Consider the following 14,681-nt stretch of genomic DNA (forward strand, 5'->3'; position numbering starts at 1 on the left):
GGCTGTTCCGAAATAGTTTTGCTATTTTCTCAGAATAGACAGATCTCACTAGCCAGTTTGGGTAGTCTTTCTGCATATGCGACAACCTCCCTGGAGCTCTGTACGTGCATAGCATGAGCCGTCTTGGGCACTGTCGCCTACCTGCTTCTTGTAAAGTTAAGCTGGCTTCACACAGTCTAACGCTTGGCGAGATGGGCCTAGTCATTTTGCGACACAACTCAGTGGATTTGGATCTGGAACTTGGAACTACAGTCAAACCCGTTTATAACGAACAGCAGGAAACGCTGCAAGTAATTTGATATAGTAAAAATCATTTACAACGAACTTCCACGTTGCATGCATTGCAAGGCGAGAGCGTCTCTTTCTTTCTCAGCTCTTCGCTTCCGCCTTCGCCTTGTACCTACGCGCTAATAACCTTTCCTTTTTTTTAGCTTATTTCCCTTTCTGAATCACTTGTTTGTGAAAAGTTTTGTGGTGTATTTTTAGCTTTCTCCCATTCTAAATTGCTTCTCCTCACTCAATTTTGTTTGCAACTCGAGCTTTTGGAATTTTCCATTTTTTTTGGGGGGGAGGGGGGGGGGGGGGGGGGCGGGGAACGGGCTGGAAGACGATTGTTTGCTCATTTTTTAAACCCTTCGCGGGGAGAAAATGTTTGATGTAGCGATTATGTTGTTCATTATAAAAAGCACATTTTACATGCATTTTTATTTAAATTTTCCGCGAGTTTGATATCGACAATAATTCGCTGTACGTGGGTTCATTCTAAACGGGTTTCACTGTATTTTTTTTGCTGAAGCTGGAGGAACATAGACTCAAAATTCCAACAAATAATATGCACACAAAATCATGCTTTTACAACTTACAAAATTCACTAACATAGCATACTTACAAAAATACAGCTAATTAACTCAGAGTAAAGAACACAGATGAGCACGCTGATCTCTGCAAACACACTTTATTCCCCACAGCAGATTTTTAACACTTCCCCATGAATATCACAACTTTGATTTCTTCCATAGCAAAAAAAAAAAAAAAAAAAAAAACAAGCATGCAAAAAAAAAAATAATGTGACCCCCTTATTTTAATGATGTCCTACACGAGTGTATCGTCGAAACGCCACCAGACCCCAAGGCGGCACCGACGGAGACTTTTGAAGATGGCAATAATGTGTGTTCCACGATAAACAAAAGATGGCCAGTGTGTAGACTCGTAGAATAATGGGGCAGTTGCAATGGAGTCTCTGAGGAAGAAACAGGAAAGGTCGCTAGAGCATGCCGCCAAAGTCTCCCGTGGCCTGCTTGTCCCTGGCCTCGGTCCAGGCCTTGGCAATGGTGCGCTTCATGTCGTCATCTCCTTCGTCGTACATCTGCTTCATCATGGTCATCAAGCTTGAGCTTGGGTCGCTGCTGTCCACCTCTGGCTTTGGGACCCTGTAAAGTGATTGAACGATTGCGGCTATTCGTGGCTTGCACTGATGTCACACCAGCAGCCATTGTGATGAGAGATACCACGTACCTCCTGAAGTTCAAGTTAAAAAATTTTGAAACTCACCAAGGTTCCACTTCGAAAATTTAGTAACTTTAGAACCCTCTTAAAAAGGCCCTGCAACAACTTTTTTACTGTTTTTTAATTTGCACCGAACTTGAGCGCACTGCTCAGGTTCCGCGTCGTCCAGTTAAAATATGATGCACTGATATTTAGTTACTCCCTTTGTGCCCGCTAGGTTGCCCGAACCACAAGAGACATGGAAACCGCAAAAAAGGTAGACGCTTAAATAGGATTGCAGGGCCCCTCAGGGTTCGACTTCAAAAAATTCTAAAATGTCAAGGTATCTAAAAGCTTGAGTTCGAAGATTTCCAATTTTTCGACAAATAAAAAAAAATGTGAAAGTTTAGAAAAATTCAAAAGATTTTGTATCTCTTCGAAAGTTTGATTTTAAGATTGAAGTCTGAATTTCATGGACAGAGATCAAATTCCGCAGTTTCAAATTAAGCTTTAAAAATTGCGAAATGTGCTACAAATTTTACCGAAAACGTTGCACATTTCTTTTATGCTGTAAATATACTTCTTCCTCCGCAGTGCTATACTGACAGCACATGTATTACTCAATTTTTGTTGAAACAATCAAACGCCGCCTAAAAGCGATGCTGGCATAAGACCACTAAATATACACGACAACGCAAAAAACACAAAGACATGCAGCTTCCCAAGCATTTTACGGTAAGTTGCTTGGAACATTTATTTTTGGTGGGATGACCCGTGGGATGGTCAAAACTCTGGACAGTTACAGCACCCGACTTGGGTCGGGTGCTGGGACTACTCCCCATTCCCATTCCCATTCCCATTCCCCCCCCCCCCCCCAAAATACAGCCGACCAATCAGGTCATGACCAGTTGTCGTTGGGCTAACCATATTGCCGCTGCCTGGAACTTTTCTTCTTCATTAGTAACCAGGTGGTTACTAATGATAACGAAGCAAGTGCCGACTTAGCATTCGCTGTAGCGCACCGGCTTCGCGCTCCGCATGCGCCTTTCACCGACCAGTTGTTTACTTGAGGAAATTGGGGGACTTTAATTCAGTAACAACTATGAAGCACCTCGGTTGAATTTCAAGCATGCAGATCACGGATCTGTTGCCCGCAGGTTACATCAGGGCAACCAACCTACGGAGTTGTGCACAGAAAGGCTCTGTGCAGAAGTCGAAAGAAAAAGGTGCAAGGCACGAGGCTGAGGCCAGCCCAAAGGGATCATTCAGCGCTTTAAAAGCGAGTTGTTTGTGGCACGATCATCTAAATAAAACTCCAGAGAAATATCCACTCCACTTCACACATTGACATCTTGTGTTATTTATATATGTTGCCTTGAACCTATGGGGGTGAACTCGGCTCAAACTTCGTCAAACTTTTGTTCAGATGTTGAAAGTCAGTCAAACTTTGTAATTTAGCAGGCTCGAACGTTTGATACTAATCGTTGAACTTCATAGCACGTAAGTTAGAAAGTTGGTGGGCGAGTGTGTTATGGTGTAATCGCACGACAGAGTTTTTCTCTGGAGAGGGATTAAACGAGTTTTGAGGCCATGTGAACTGAGTCACGGATATCCGCTAATAACCCAAACCCACGGGGAGCCGACGGGTTCGGGGGATGTTTAGTCAGAGTGCTTAGTCTCCCTCCTTTTGGGGAAGGATTACAGTCAGCAGCATTGAACTGCGAGATGCCTCTTTTTTCTTTTTCTCTGCCTTATGTTCGATGAGCCCCCTAAGGTCAGAAGCACGCACACGGAGAGAGAAACTTCGCAGAATCAACTATGTGCAACTGCATCACGCGAATGCTCGCCCGGATTTTCTGGACTGCCTCCTCCTCCTCGCGGAATTTCCTCCTCGCAGCTCCACAACATACTCTGTTTTCTCCAGAGATTCAAGATTCGTTGTGCGAATACACTCTAAGTGGAATGCAGATCGGAGCATGTAAAGTGGAAACTTGTGCCGTGTGTATGTTTATCCCCTTTTCTATGTGTTTGTCGGTCTTACATTTTTGTCATTATGAATAAGCATCATTACAATCATTCCGGAGTTTGACCACCTCCCCTGTCTGTTTCAATCCTAATAAGCATCGTACTGGCATGCAGTCAGGTAATCACCACTGCACAATGTACGTAATTTTTTTTGAAACATTAGCAGTTGTATTGCACTGGCAAATTAAATTACACATGAATCGCACATCTACAATGCGAACCAGTTTTGCCATACATCAAAGGCAGACAGACTGACCCCTATTTGTCTACACATTCAGTCAAATTTGCCATCTTGTTTTTGTTATTTTTTGCCATTAATATGAAGAAGTTAACTCTACAAGGATCTGAGCTCAAAATGGGTATGCAAGTTGACCAACTTATCATGTCACAACACTGTCCCACACACTCACTTGGGCTCTTTGGCTTTCTTCTCTGCCTCCGTCACATGAGACCAGTCCTGGGGACTTGACTTGCGAAGGAAAACCACAACCATGTCTGTCTTCACCTGGGTAAAACAAAATGCTTGAATTGAGGTGGCTGAGGTGATGTTCAGACACAATCACTCCCAAAGCTTGATATATTAAAGCACAGTTGTAATTAAAAAATATTTTAAACAAAATGAGAACATGAAAAAAAAAAAAAAAATTAAAATCCAGATTTGCCCAAACACACAATTGCAAATGGCAAGGTGATACATATATTCCACTACCTCTAACATCCTCTCTAACAAATAAAGAAACTGTTCAATTTTGGGTAGTTTGAATATGACAGCCCTCATGAGTGTTTGCTCCAGCAAACACACACAAGGGCTGTCATATCCGGGCTTAGAGGTTTGCCAAAAGGGCTAGCCAAACTCACTTTGTGGTAACTACTGTCAGGCAAAATATCCTTCATGAGGTTGGTGATCACCAGGCTGTGGTTCTTACTTGCCAGTGCTGACACCAGGAGCTCAACTTTTCTGTTGGGAGGGAAACAGTACAACAGTTTAGCTGTGGAAATGCTACAAGCTTTCCAACACACTCCAGTTTGGTTTGTTACTGTGGCAGCACTAATCAGTGTAAATTACAAATGCCAGTGGTCCAAGTTACTCCCAGTTTATTATGTCCACTATGGAACAAGTAAGGCATTCTACATTTGCCATGCAACACCTCATCATGTATCCTGCAGCTGGATGTGGCAATCAAAAGTCAAGGAGCTACGCCATAGGAAGCCAGTTCACCAATGTTGTCCAGTACACCTCTTAGACAAGCTATCACTTGTCACCATACTATGAAGCCTTTACACAAGCCCAAGAAGTCTTTGCATGGAATGTGAAGCATCTACTAATAAGTGCCACTGCACTATCCAAGTAGGCCATGTTAATAGCAAGTATCCTTGAACTTCAGAGGGAACTTCTGTCCCACAATAACAATAATGCTGCTAAAAGGCCTACACTAACCTCTTGCTGCTGCCTCAAAAAACTTGAACTCTGAGTAAGTTACAACTGTAACCCACTCTGCTAAAACCCCAACTAGGGATTGCACTATCTTTAAATACAAAAAAAATTATACATCATTTTCTGCTCTAGAATAGTTTCTGAATTATCCTCCTGTATCAAGAAAGTCAATGCTGACAAACCAGGTGACATGATGCTGCCCATTCTTCTTACTGGCAAGAAACACATTCCAGGCTGAATTTGTACTGGGAAAGGATGGTCCCCTCAGGCAATGTTATTGTATGACAATGGGACAGCCATTGTTAGGACCGAAGTTCACATGCTGTATCTTCTTTTAAACACGAAAAAAACGTGCCAAGCTAAATTTTTATTTGGGCGAGAATTTTATTTCCAGCATCATCAGGTTCGAGAAGAGCAGATGCTTTTATTAACAAAAGACATCATGACCAGACAATGTGCAAGACCATTCGTCCCAGATGCTACCATAAATTCAAACTTTTCTTCCCACTTACAACAGGTTACCACATACACAATAAATGGGAAACTGCAAGTTAACAATCCAGCTTAAAAAAAAAAAAAGGAAAGGTATGTGATGAAAGAATTAGTTTAAATAAATTAAAAAAGATATGCCAAGCATTGAGACCATCGACACCAAACGGTGCGTCGAGGCACTATGAGCTCGGGATTGTTTTCTGGCACATATTCCCACAAGGTAAGCTTACACAATCCAACATAGAGGATTGCCAACAGCCCTGTGCCATGTTTAGTAGCATGCTTCACATTTTTAGGTAATACATAGACCAATGAAAAAGCCTCCCCAAATTCTTGCCCTGGCAGGCATTGAACCCATGACCTCCTGCACACGAGTCCATCACTTTACCCACTACACTACTGAGCCAACATGTAACATGCAATAAAACAGATCCTCCTTACAAAACCTCCATTTATCATGTAGAATGTACATTAAATTAAATCTAAAAAAACTAACCCCCCCCCCCCCCCCAAAAAAAAATAATATACTGGTACAGATCAATAAAAAAAAAAAAAAGAAGGGTAGAAAAAAAAGGGGGGGGGGGGGGGAATGACATGCAATAAAACAGATCCTCCTTATAAAACCTCCACTTATCATGCAGAATGTACATTGAATTATATAAAAAAAAAAAAAACGGAATCCTTCCGTTAAAAAAAAAAAAGAATACTGGTGCAGTTCAATAAAAAGGGCAGAAAAAAAAAGGGGGGGGGGGGGGGGGAATGCTTTACAAATGCAAGAGTTACAATATATTTCATTGCTCAATCGAAAATCACATCTCAAACCCTAGTCAGGGACTAGAGGCCAAATGAATGTCACACTTCTCAAAATTCCAGAGCAGAAAGGAAAGTTATTTTTAACAAAATTAAGCTGGGTGGCAAAGCACTAAGAAGAGGTTTTCTTAATATTCACTGCTAGTGAAACAAATGAGAGTGGTATGCTGCATACCACTCTCATTTGTTTCACTAGCAGTGAATATTAAGAAAACCTCTTCTTAGTGCTTTGCCACCCAGCTTAATTTTGTTAAAAATAACTTTCCTTTCTGCTCTGGAATTTTGAGAAGTGTGACATTCATTTTGACCTCTAGTCCCTGACTAGGGTTTGAGACATAGCCACTAGAGGTCACTCGTAAATTAGCCTGGCAGAACCTGGCACGTCCATGCCCATTCTATCCTACTCTCAAATGAATAGTTCCGCTAAAATCAAGGACAGTTAACTTCTACGAAGACAGCTTCCCAATTTTAATGTTCGTAAATTCAGTAGGTCTTCTGGAATGCTCAGCTCATCCTCAACTGCAATCGTTTGTTCTGGTCCGAAACATTCATAAACATACCGTGCATAAAAAAGCAGCAGTTACGGACTGCCTCAGGAAGATCCGTGGTGACCTTCTCGTTTAAGTTTGTAGGCACAAGTTTGCCTCACTTAACATTAATTTTTAGTTTTAAATTCATTTACCATTTTCTATCTGTGACATTATGTTCCCGTGGAGTAGAAACCATCTAATGCATTCTACTATTCCACAATGAACCACCTGGTAAAATGCCCATGGCTTGCTGCACATGCAACGATTCTAATCTGCTCTCTAATTCAAGTTAAAGGCTCTTTTATTATCTACAGTAAAGTATCTGGTAATCAATATGTAGAAGATAACAGCTCTTCATGATTTTTTTTTTGTTACCCTATCCTAGTTACGTATGATTCCAAATTCTAGGCAGCATGAAACCTATCTTACCTTGCTCCAAAGACCGTCTTGATGTTGTCAGAGGGCAATGTGTGCACACCGGGAAGGGTGATGTAGAACTTAACAAACTTCTCAGACTGGTCCCAAGCTAAGAAAAAATAAAATGGAAAGCTCTTTTATGTCTTCTTTTGAATCCATAGACAGCATAAAGATACTTACCAAACAAAACAAGAAAGGTGATCAACTTTGTCAGTCTGTCAGAGTAAACCAGCAATCTAGTTTAGCTCATTCTTTGTCTAGAAAATCTATAGACTAGCAGAACTGCCTTCATTTTTAGGTGTAAACCACCAGAACAGAGCGGGGTTTGCAATCAGGGAAAATGGGGCACGTTCCCAGCAACATTTGCCATTCATCTCCATACGTATCCGCGGGCTCTATTGGTTGCCAATGTTTCAATGTAAATTCCCAACAATCGTTCATAATTTTTTAACTGCATACTGATCGGTTCTGAAACTTCAGCATCAGGTCTACATTTGGACGAAAACTGAGCGTATGGCGATGAGAAAGATCCGGTTCTTTTTTCTCTCAAACACCCGCTACAACTCCTGACCGTTTTTCCCTTGACGATAGAAGAATGCACCTGCATCAGGACAGTCTCATGCATCTCCTCATCGCACACATTTAGATGTTGCTACGAAATGATGCCAATTCAAGCGCAAGAAAAGAGGTATTCTTGCTCTTCCATTTTTCCAAAGCAGATGATCACTACTGGGGCAGAACAACTCACCGTAGTCTGTGATCTTGACGGTAAACACGGTGTTTTCCTTCGACACCTTGGGCGCCGTGGGCTTGGCCTGATCGGCACCCTGCTCGGTGAGCCGATCCCGCTCCTTGATGAGTTCTGTTTCGAGCTTGCGGACTTCCACGGTGAGAATCTGCTGGACCTTGGGCCTCTTAGCAGATTCCTGGAGGCTCTTTAGTTCGGCCAAGTCCTGCTTGATCTATCGACAAACGATTACGAGGAGCCATAAGTTTTCGCAACAGTCACTACCACACACACACTCATAATGCGGAAAGCAAGTCGTCTGCTTCTTGTGCAAGAGTTGCAGTGACATCAGAACAACACCGAGTTCTGATTGGCAAGATAGTGGGTAGACTTCAATGCTAAATGCCTTGAGGTCTGCCCACTATTTACTTTTTTTGTTCCTTCTGTCAGCCAATAAGAGCTTGGCATTCTGAGTCGCGACCCTTGTGCAAGAAGCAGACAAACTTGCACTCCCTATACACGTTTGCAAGTACGGCCTCGGGGCACCCCCAACCAAGCAAGATGGCGGCACCCTGAACGTCGCTATTCTCCCTCTAGAGTAATATAGAAGATTAACCCGTCACTATTGTGCCTGGATCGCGTCTCCGACTGGTGTGTTTAGCGTCCTATCCCGCCCATACATCAAAAGTGGTCCCCAAGTGGCAACAAATGACGTCACATAAGCCGGAGTGTCATGCTACCGACTGTCGCGATCCTGGCGGTTGGCCGTAGAAATGCTGGCGAAAAGCTCGAGTGAACGCGAGTGTCACTGTCGTTACGGCGTTCCAGGCGTCCCAACTTCCGGCTGCTGTAGCTTTCGTGGGTGGTCACAGTGGAGAGCGACCTGCAGCAGAACAGGCGTCTGCCATTTATACCACAACTGTTGGGACGCCGCCAGGATCGCGACCGGCGACAGCATGACACTTTTATGACATCACTCAGCTAACCTCCTCGCGTAACCTCCTTGACCGTCACTCAGGCTGTGTTCCAAATCTTACTCAAATGGATTTGAGTTACTCCAACTCCGGCGGGTCGTGTCACGTGACAACGCCGATTGTAAAACGCAGGACGCGGGTAGGTTTTAAAACGCCAAGGTACAAAATCCTTACCCTGGAGTAAGATCGAGTAAATATTGGAACACGGCCCAAAATTCATACAAAAGCAGTTTCCCCTCATTCTCTTCCGTGCTGGTGCGAAATGGATGACATGACGTCAGCGCAAAGCGTGCTTTGGATGGCTGAGCGTGTTGATGACTTGATAACGAAAATAAATTAAGAGACAAGGACAATACAGACGACACGGTCCGCCGTGGAGCGTGTATTTCCCCTTTTGTCCCTCTTTCGGTTTCGGAATGGAAACTGTACTGCGGCTTGTGAAGGTAGTACGGTGACGATTCCAATATATACGGTTAGAAAATTATGTTTGATTTACAGCACACTGGGGAGCGCAGAGCACTAACAACTGCGTTCGTTTCTTCCCTAGGTGAACGGGTGAACGGGTAGCGTTAATGCCGCTTTGGCGATTATTACGTGAAAGCGTAATTGCCAACCTAATTGGTAACCTACTAAGAAGATTTGGCATGCGCTCAGTCAACCTCATACACCAGGTGATGAGAACAGTCGACATTTCTACTAAAAGCAACTTCGATCTGAGAATGACTGAGCGGCTTCACTGTCCAAAATTCTCCTGTAGTCGGTTTACTGGGGCCCAAGAATAAAGAAATCAGGATCAGAAGGGATGACAAAGCTCACCAACCTCGTCAAGTTTCGGCATCTTTGGGGAATGTGAAGAGTTCGTGCCGGTGAAGGCTAGAAAAGCAAGATAGCCGAAGAAACTTCTAGATCGTCGTCAGTGAAATGTATGATCAAGGCTAATACACGCAAAATGCACGCCGCCGCTCTGTTCTCCGCTTTGTCACTTCCGACGCTTTCTCTTGGTCGGCTGGTGGCGCGTTATGTTAGCAAAAATGCAATAACTCCTTACAGTTAGTTTGGAGTAATCAAATATAACCTATTTTTGCACAAAAAAATAACTAGTAAAGTTATTGTATTAGAACATATAATTTAAATTTTTGTGTTTAACCAAAACACAAAAGTAAGCCTAAGATTAACAAGTTTATAAGACATAAGCTAATAAATTGTTTTATGACGTAGTTTAATATTAGGGACACTTTATAATTATTAGAGTTAATAATGTAAAAAAGAAAATTTTATGTTTACTCTAGTTACTCAAATGTTCTGCCACCTACATCCCATGAACGCTCTCAGTACTTTAAGAGGTTGTGCGAATTCTAAAAGGGAAGCGCCGTAGGTCGCCGATCACCTGACTGCGGCAGTGTCTTCGCGTCTTGTGACCGCTACCTTCCAGTCTCCGTTCGATACTTACGATGGCTAGTCAAAGCCAAGGCGTCCAGCAATTGTTGGCTGCAGAAAAGCGGGCGTCTGAGAAAGTCGCCGATGCCAGAAAACGTACGTTTCATCGTCTTTTCGAACGTAGAAAAGGGGCTGACCTAGTGCTCGGCAAAACGATCAATAAGCTCAGTGTGCCGGGGAATGTTGCTCTAGTTTCTAATTGTTGTGTTTTTGTAGGCAAGGCCAAACGTCTGAAGCAGGCAAAAGATGAAGCTCAGCTTGAGATCGACAGATTCAAGGCCGATAAAGAACGTCAGTTCAAGGAGTACGAAGCCAAAGTAAGTGGTGCAAATGTCTTCCTCCCTGTGTGGAACGCCTCCCTTCGTGGAGCGCCCACTAAACTTTACCAAATACGAGAAAAGGTATTTGAGGACCACGTCCTTTTATCTGCAATTGAACGCCCGAGTGACTGTGGTTTATTACCATAGCATTCTAATAAACCCAAAGTAAAACCGGAAGCAATAGGATCTTGATAGAAGGCACTACGAGATATGCGCTGATTAGATTGAATTTACAATTATCATTAAATAGCATCCATCCTTCTAAACACAAACACGTGTACAGACTTTTCTTTCTTTCCTTTTTTTGTTTATTTTTTTGCATGGAAGAATTTTACATGTTTTATATGCCCTCTCGCACGACCTCCACCGAGTTTGCACTGGTTCACACAGCCAACACTATGCCTTTGTAACAGTCAATGGCACACTCCAAATAACCCACTTTTTCACGTGTCGTGCACCTTGGCCGGAAATGGCTGTACGCAAGGAGCGAAACTTGTTGGGTCTTGAATGAAACAAATTGTAAAAACAAATATCTCAAGTTGTAGTGTAGCTTAGTGGAAAGGTGTCCGCTTCGTATGGAGCAGACACAGGTACTATCGGGGAAAAATGAAATGCGAACAGAAGAGCGCGTGGCTCGCGGTACAGGCTGCCCCACCTGGAAGTGAGCCTAGGGGCGAGGGTGCATGGCCTACTCCGATGTATTCACGCCCCTCGCTCTGCGCTCCCCAAGCTTCGGCAGTGCACCTCTTAGTGCGCTGAAAGCTATCACCGCTATCTTTGCTGGCTCAGCGCGTTCGGTGCGAAGAAGCTCGCCGCACGCGCCAAGCAGGCAAAGATAGCGGTGACAGCTTTCAGCGCACTGAGAGGCGCACTGTCGAAGTTTGGGAAGTGCAGAGCGAGGGGCGTGAACAGATCAGAGTAGGCCATGCACTCTCACTCCTAGGCTCACTTTCAGGTGGCGCAGCTTGTACCGCGAGCCACGCGCTCCTCTGTTCGCATTTCATTTTTCCCCGATAGTACAATCAAGAGAGGGCTTTTTCTTTTTTTGTCTAACATTTGGCAATATTTATGGCATTTCTGCCATAATTGTAAAACTCATTGATAATTGTAAAAACAATTATCAATGAAAAAAAAAATGTTCTCAACAAATCTTTGTTGGTCTAAATGGTATGGGACTCTTTCCAAAGTGCAATGGGGGATAGCAGGGCCTGGGTTGCGGACTGGATGCCACGAAGCGGCGTGTACAGGGGACCAAGTGGGTTAATAGTTTTGTAAGGAGCAGCCGCAGACTGTCGCCGCAAGTGCAGGCCAGGAAAGGAAGGGGGGGGGGTTTAAACGCTCTTCAGTGATACACGCGCCGTCCGAAGAGAGTGGCGGCGCAACCGTCGCTTCGTGCATTAGCAGCTTCCGGTCCAGCTGCACTACGTCGTGAATATAGCATTACTCTTTCACATGACCTCGCAGTTTTTGCGCACAATCACATGTCCATTGGCGTGCAATCCGTAACGATTTACTTGTACTGTTCCTGTTAAATTATTTTTCTTTTTTTCCTAACATGCGTTGCATGCCAAGGGATGATTGAGTAGGACAAGGAATGCCATCAGCGACAAACATAACTTGACCCATTACTTTACTGAGGGTTATAATTTTTATTCACTTTTTTATCACACTTTTTAATTTCCCCCTAATCATAGTTTGCACGCATGTGCTGATTGTACAATTCAGCTGCGACAGAAAACTGAGCGTTGCATAGGTCCAGTGCCATCCCACACCACATGCTTGAGGTGCACAAAGTGACTGCTGTTTTGAGAGAAGTTTGATCTCTTGTGGGGAAATCAAAATTGCCTCTGCGGCCCCCTGCACAATGATTCATTCATTCTTGTGAACATGACCTTTAGAATTAAGGTGAAAATCAAAAAGAAACTAAGTCTTAGTTTCAGGCCTTGTGCCTCTAAATTTCTTGTTTTGAAATATCAAATACGGCAGTCTCAACATTACACAAACCAGTCCGGACGTAATTTATTTGCAGTCCTGCAATTTTTGCCATTTCCAGCTTTGATGATTCCCAGAATGGCAGCCAACGTTTCCAGGTCGAAGTCCATTTCTCCAATTAACTTTTGTAGCAAAAGATCAGTTAGCACTTTGAACTGTATATCGAGACTTGTTTCTTAATAACTTGATCAAGCATTTGCCATCTTCTGCATTAGAACACCACGTTGCTTGACAGAGCAATTCACAATGGATTATGATGCAGAATTGCATGTTTAGCTTTTTCTCCAGTTGTCCTTGCACTGCCGAGATCGTGCAACATGTACTTCACCATAGATTCTTGTGCCCAAGGCAAGCTTGAGGGGCAGTGCTATCTGTGAAACACTTTTTTTTTTTATAATACTGCCGGCGAAATATTAGAAACCAAGGCATAATGTAGGAGGAACAATAAAAAAAAAAAGTCAGCATTGCAAATAAATACACATATTCACGAAGAAAGGGTAAAAGCACAGGCGAGCTGGTGAAGAACTTCCATCGTAAACCGAAGACACAGAAAAAAAAAAAAAAAAAAAAGGTGTTTTCATTGTTAGCAGGGTTTGAGTGCCTGTTTCTTGGATTGGAAAGGGGTCAGTTTTTGGTTGGTATGAAAGGAAGGGAGGTAGCATGTGTCATTGGTTCAGTTTGAGATGTCGTTGATGGAGTGGAGAGGAGGTGTGTCGACCTTTGGAGAGGAGGGTTGTTGTGTATATATAAGAGCGGAGGTGTTCAAATAAACTAGAAGCTGTGTTTGAGACTTGTTGTTGTTTTGTCCGTTTTTTATTTTTCCGTGTCTCCGGTTTACGATGGAAGACACATATTCATCCAGTAAAATGTATAAGCAGTTTAGTCCTTGGAGTCCATTTTAATGAAGAAAAGTTAATCAATTGCACTAGAAAATGTAGCAAAAAAAAAAAAAAAATTTCCATCACGTTGCGCCCTGCAGCGTGACAGAAATTCGTTTGGCTCGCAAACGGTATGCGGAAAAAAAGGAATATTTTAAAACATCTTTCCAGCAACGAAAGTCGCGTATCAGTTTTTCATGCTTCTGTCTTGGCTCACGTTATACTGCAGATGGACATCAAGCTTTAAACAAGTTTTTTTGTGCATTATGCTATGAAAAACTTTTAAGCGCTTAACTTTCCTTTGACATGAAAACTCAGGCAGTCATATCTTATTCATACGTCATAAGAGATTTTCTAAAATTTTCAATAGAAAAGTGGTGGTCGACGTAGCTCTCAAATACACGGAGCTGAATTGTGCCATTTATTGAAACCCGCTGAAAATGGGCCCCATTTTCCCATAAATATTTTCAGAAAATCACTTATAACTTTTGAATGAGATAACATTTCTGAAACTTTGACATCTGCTTCGGACTGGTAGCAAAATATTTGGGCGGAGAATGAGCATTTGGCGATGCGTGTTTATTTTTGCGGTGAAAAAAAAAAACCTTAGTTTTTTGGGGGGACATCCTGTCAATAGCCTCTACTCCGTTCACCCCTAAGCTGACAGTGCAGCGACAGCTGCGTGATCTTCGGACTAGTCCTACATTCATCATCCACAACATGATATCCATACCCACGCGCAGAGCGGGATCGGGCAACGAAAGGGAGGAGGTTGACCAGTCCCTCAGGCACGTAGCCACCCCTGCACCGTCAGCTTAGAAGCAAACAAAGTATGGTTTGGTCTGGGGAAGTAGGCGATGACCGTGGTACGACTAATAGACCAGCGTCTTTAAATCGACAGCACATGGGGTCCAAGGAAGACATAGCGTCCAAGATTGATGCCGAGACGAAGCAGAAGATGAATGACATGAACCAGCTGGTGGCTCAGCACAAGAAGGCGGTCATTGAGCAGCTCCTGACGTTGGTCTACGCCATCGACCCTCAAGTGCACCGCAACTACCGCCCTTAGATGTTCCAGTCTTCCGAGTGTTGCTCCCGGCCAGCACAGTCGAGTATTGATTGTTGCCGAAACTCCAAATAAAGGTCTTTTGTCATTTTA

General features: G+C 43.2%; 2 protein-coding genes across 2 annotated transcripts; one reads left to right on the plus strand and one right to left on the minus strand.

The window, feature by feature from the left end:
* Positions 1–936: 936 nt before the first annotated feature.
* LOC8042418 (calcyclin-binding protein) lies at positions 937–9,893 on the minus strand. Its single transcript, XM_029973975.4, has 6 exons — positions 9,716–9,893; positions 7,943–8,156; positions 7,207–7,303; positions 4,369–4,468; positions 3,921–4,015; positions 937–1,430 (listed from the first exon to the last, which is right to left on the minus strand). The coding sequence occupies exons 1-6, from the start codon at positions 9,731–9,733 to the stop codon at positions 1,265–1,267; spliced, it is 690 nt and encodes a 229-aa protein (XP_029829835.2). The 5' UTR covers positions 9,734–9,893; the 3' UTR covers positions 937–1,264.
* Positions 9,894–10,230: 337 nt separating this feature from the next.
* On the plus strand, positions 10,231–14,681 carry LOC8042417 (V-type proton ATPase subunit G). The gene is made up of 3 exons (XM_002415476.5): positions 10,231–10,428; positions 10,549–10,649; positions 14,424–14,681. The coding sequence occupies exons 1-3, from the start codon at positions 10,347–10,349 to the stop codon at positions 14,589–14,591; spliced, it is 351 nt and encodes a 116-aa protein (XP_002415521.1). The 5' UTR covers positions 10,231–10,346; the 3' UTR covers positions 14,592–14,681.

The sequence above is a fragment of the Ixodes scapularis genome, unplaced genomic scaffold, assembly GCF_016920785.2.
Source record: "Ixodes scapularis isolate PalLabHiFi unplaced genomic scaffold, ASM1692078v2 PGA_scaffold3__209_contigs__length_174095766, whole genome shotgun sequence".
Taxonomy (NCBI): domain Eukaryota; kingdom Metazoa; phylum Arthropoda; class Arachnida; order Ixodida; family Ixodidae; genus Ixodes; species Ixodes scapularis.

Excerpts from the sequence above, each read along its gene's own strand:
- LOC8042418 (XM_029973975.4), bottom strand. Across the intron at positions 7,304-7,942 it reads CGTCAAGATCACAGACTACG|CTTGGGACCAGTCTGAGAAG; the intron begins GTGAGTTGTTCT and ends ATTTTTTCTTAG. Across the intron at positions 4,016-4,368 it reads CTGACAGTAGTTACCACAAA|GTGAAGACAGACATGGTTGT; the intron begins GTGAGTTTGGCT and ends TGTTTTACCCAG.
- LOC8042417 (XM_002415476.5), top strand. The coding sequence starts at position 10,347 with ATGGCTAGTCAAAGCCAAGGCGTCCAGCAATTGTTGGCTGCAGAAAAG. Across the intron at positions 10,429-10,548 it reads AGTCGCCGATGCCAGAAAAC|GCAAGGCCAAACGTCTGAAG; the intron begins GTACGTTTCATC and ends GTGTTTTTGTAG. Across the intron at positions 10,650-14,423 it reads TCAAGGAGTACGAAGCCAAA|CACATGGGGTCCAAGGAAGA; the intron begins GTAAGTGGTGCA and ends TTAAATCGACAG.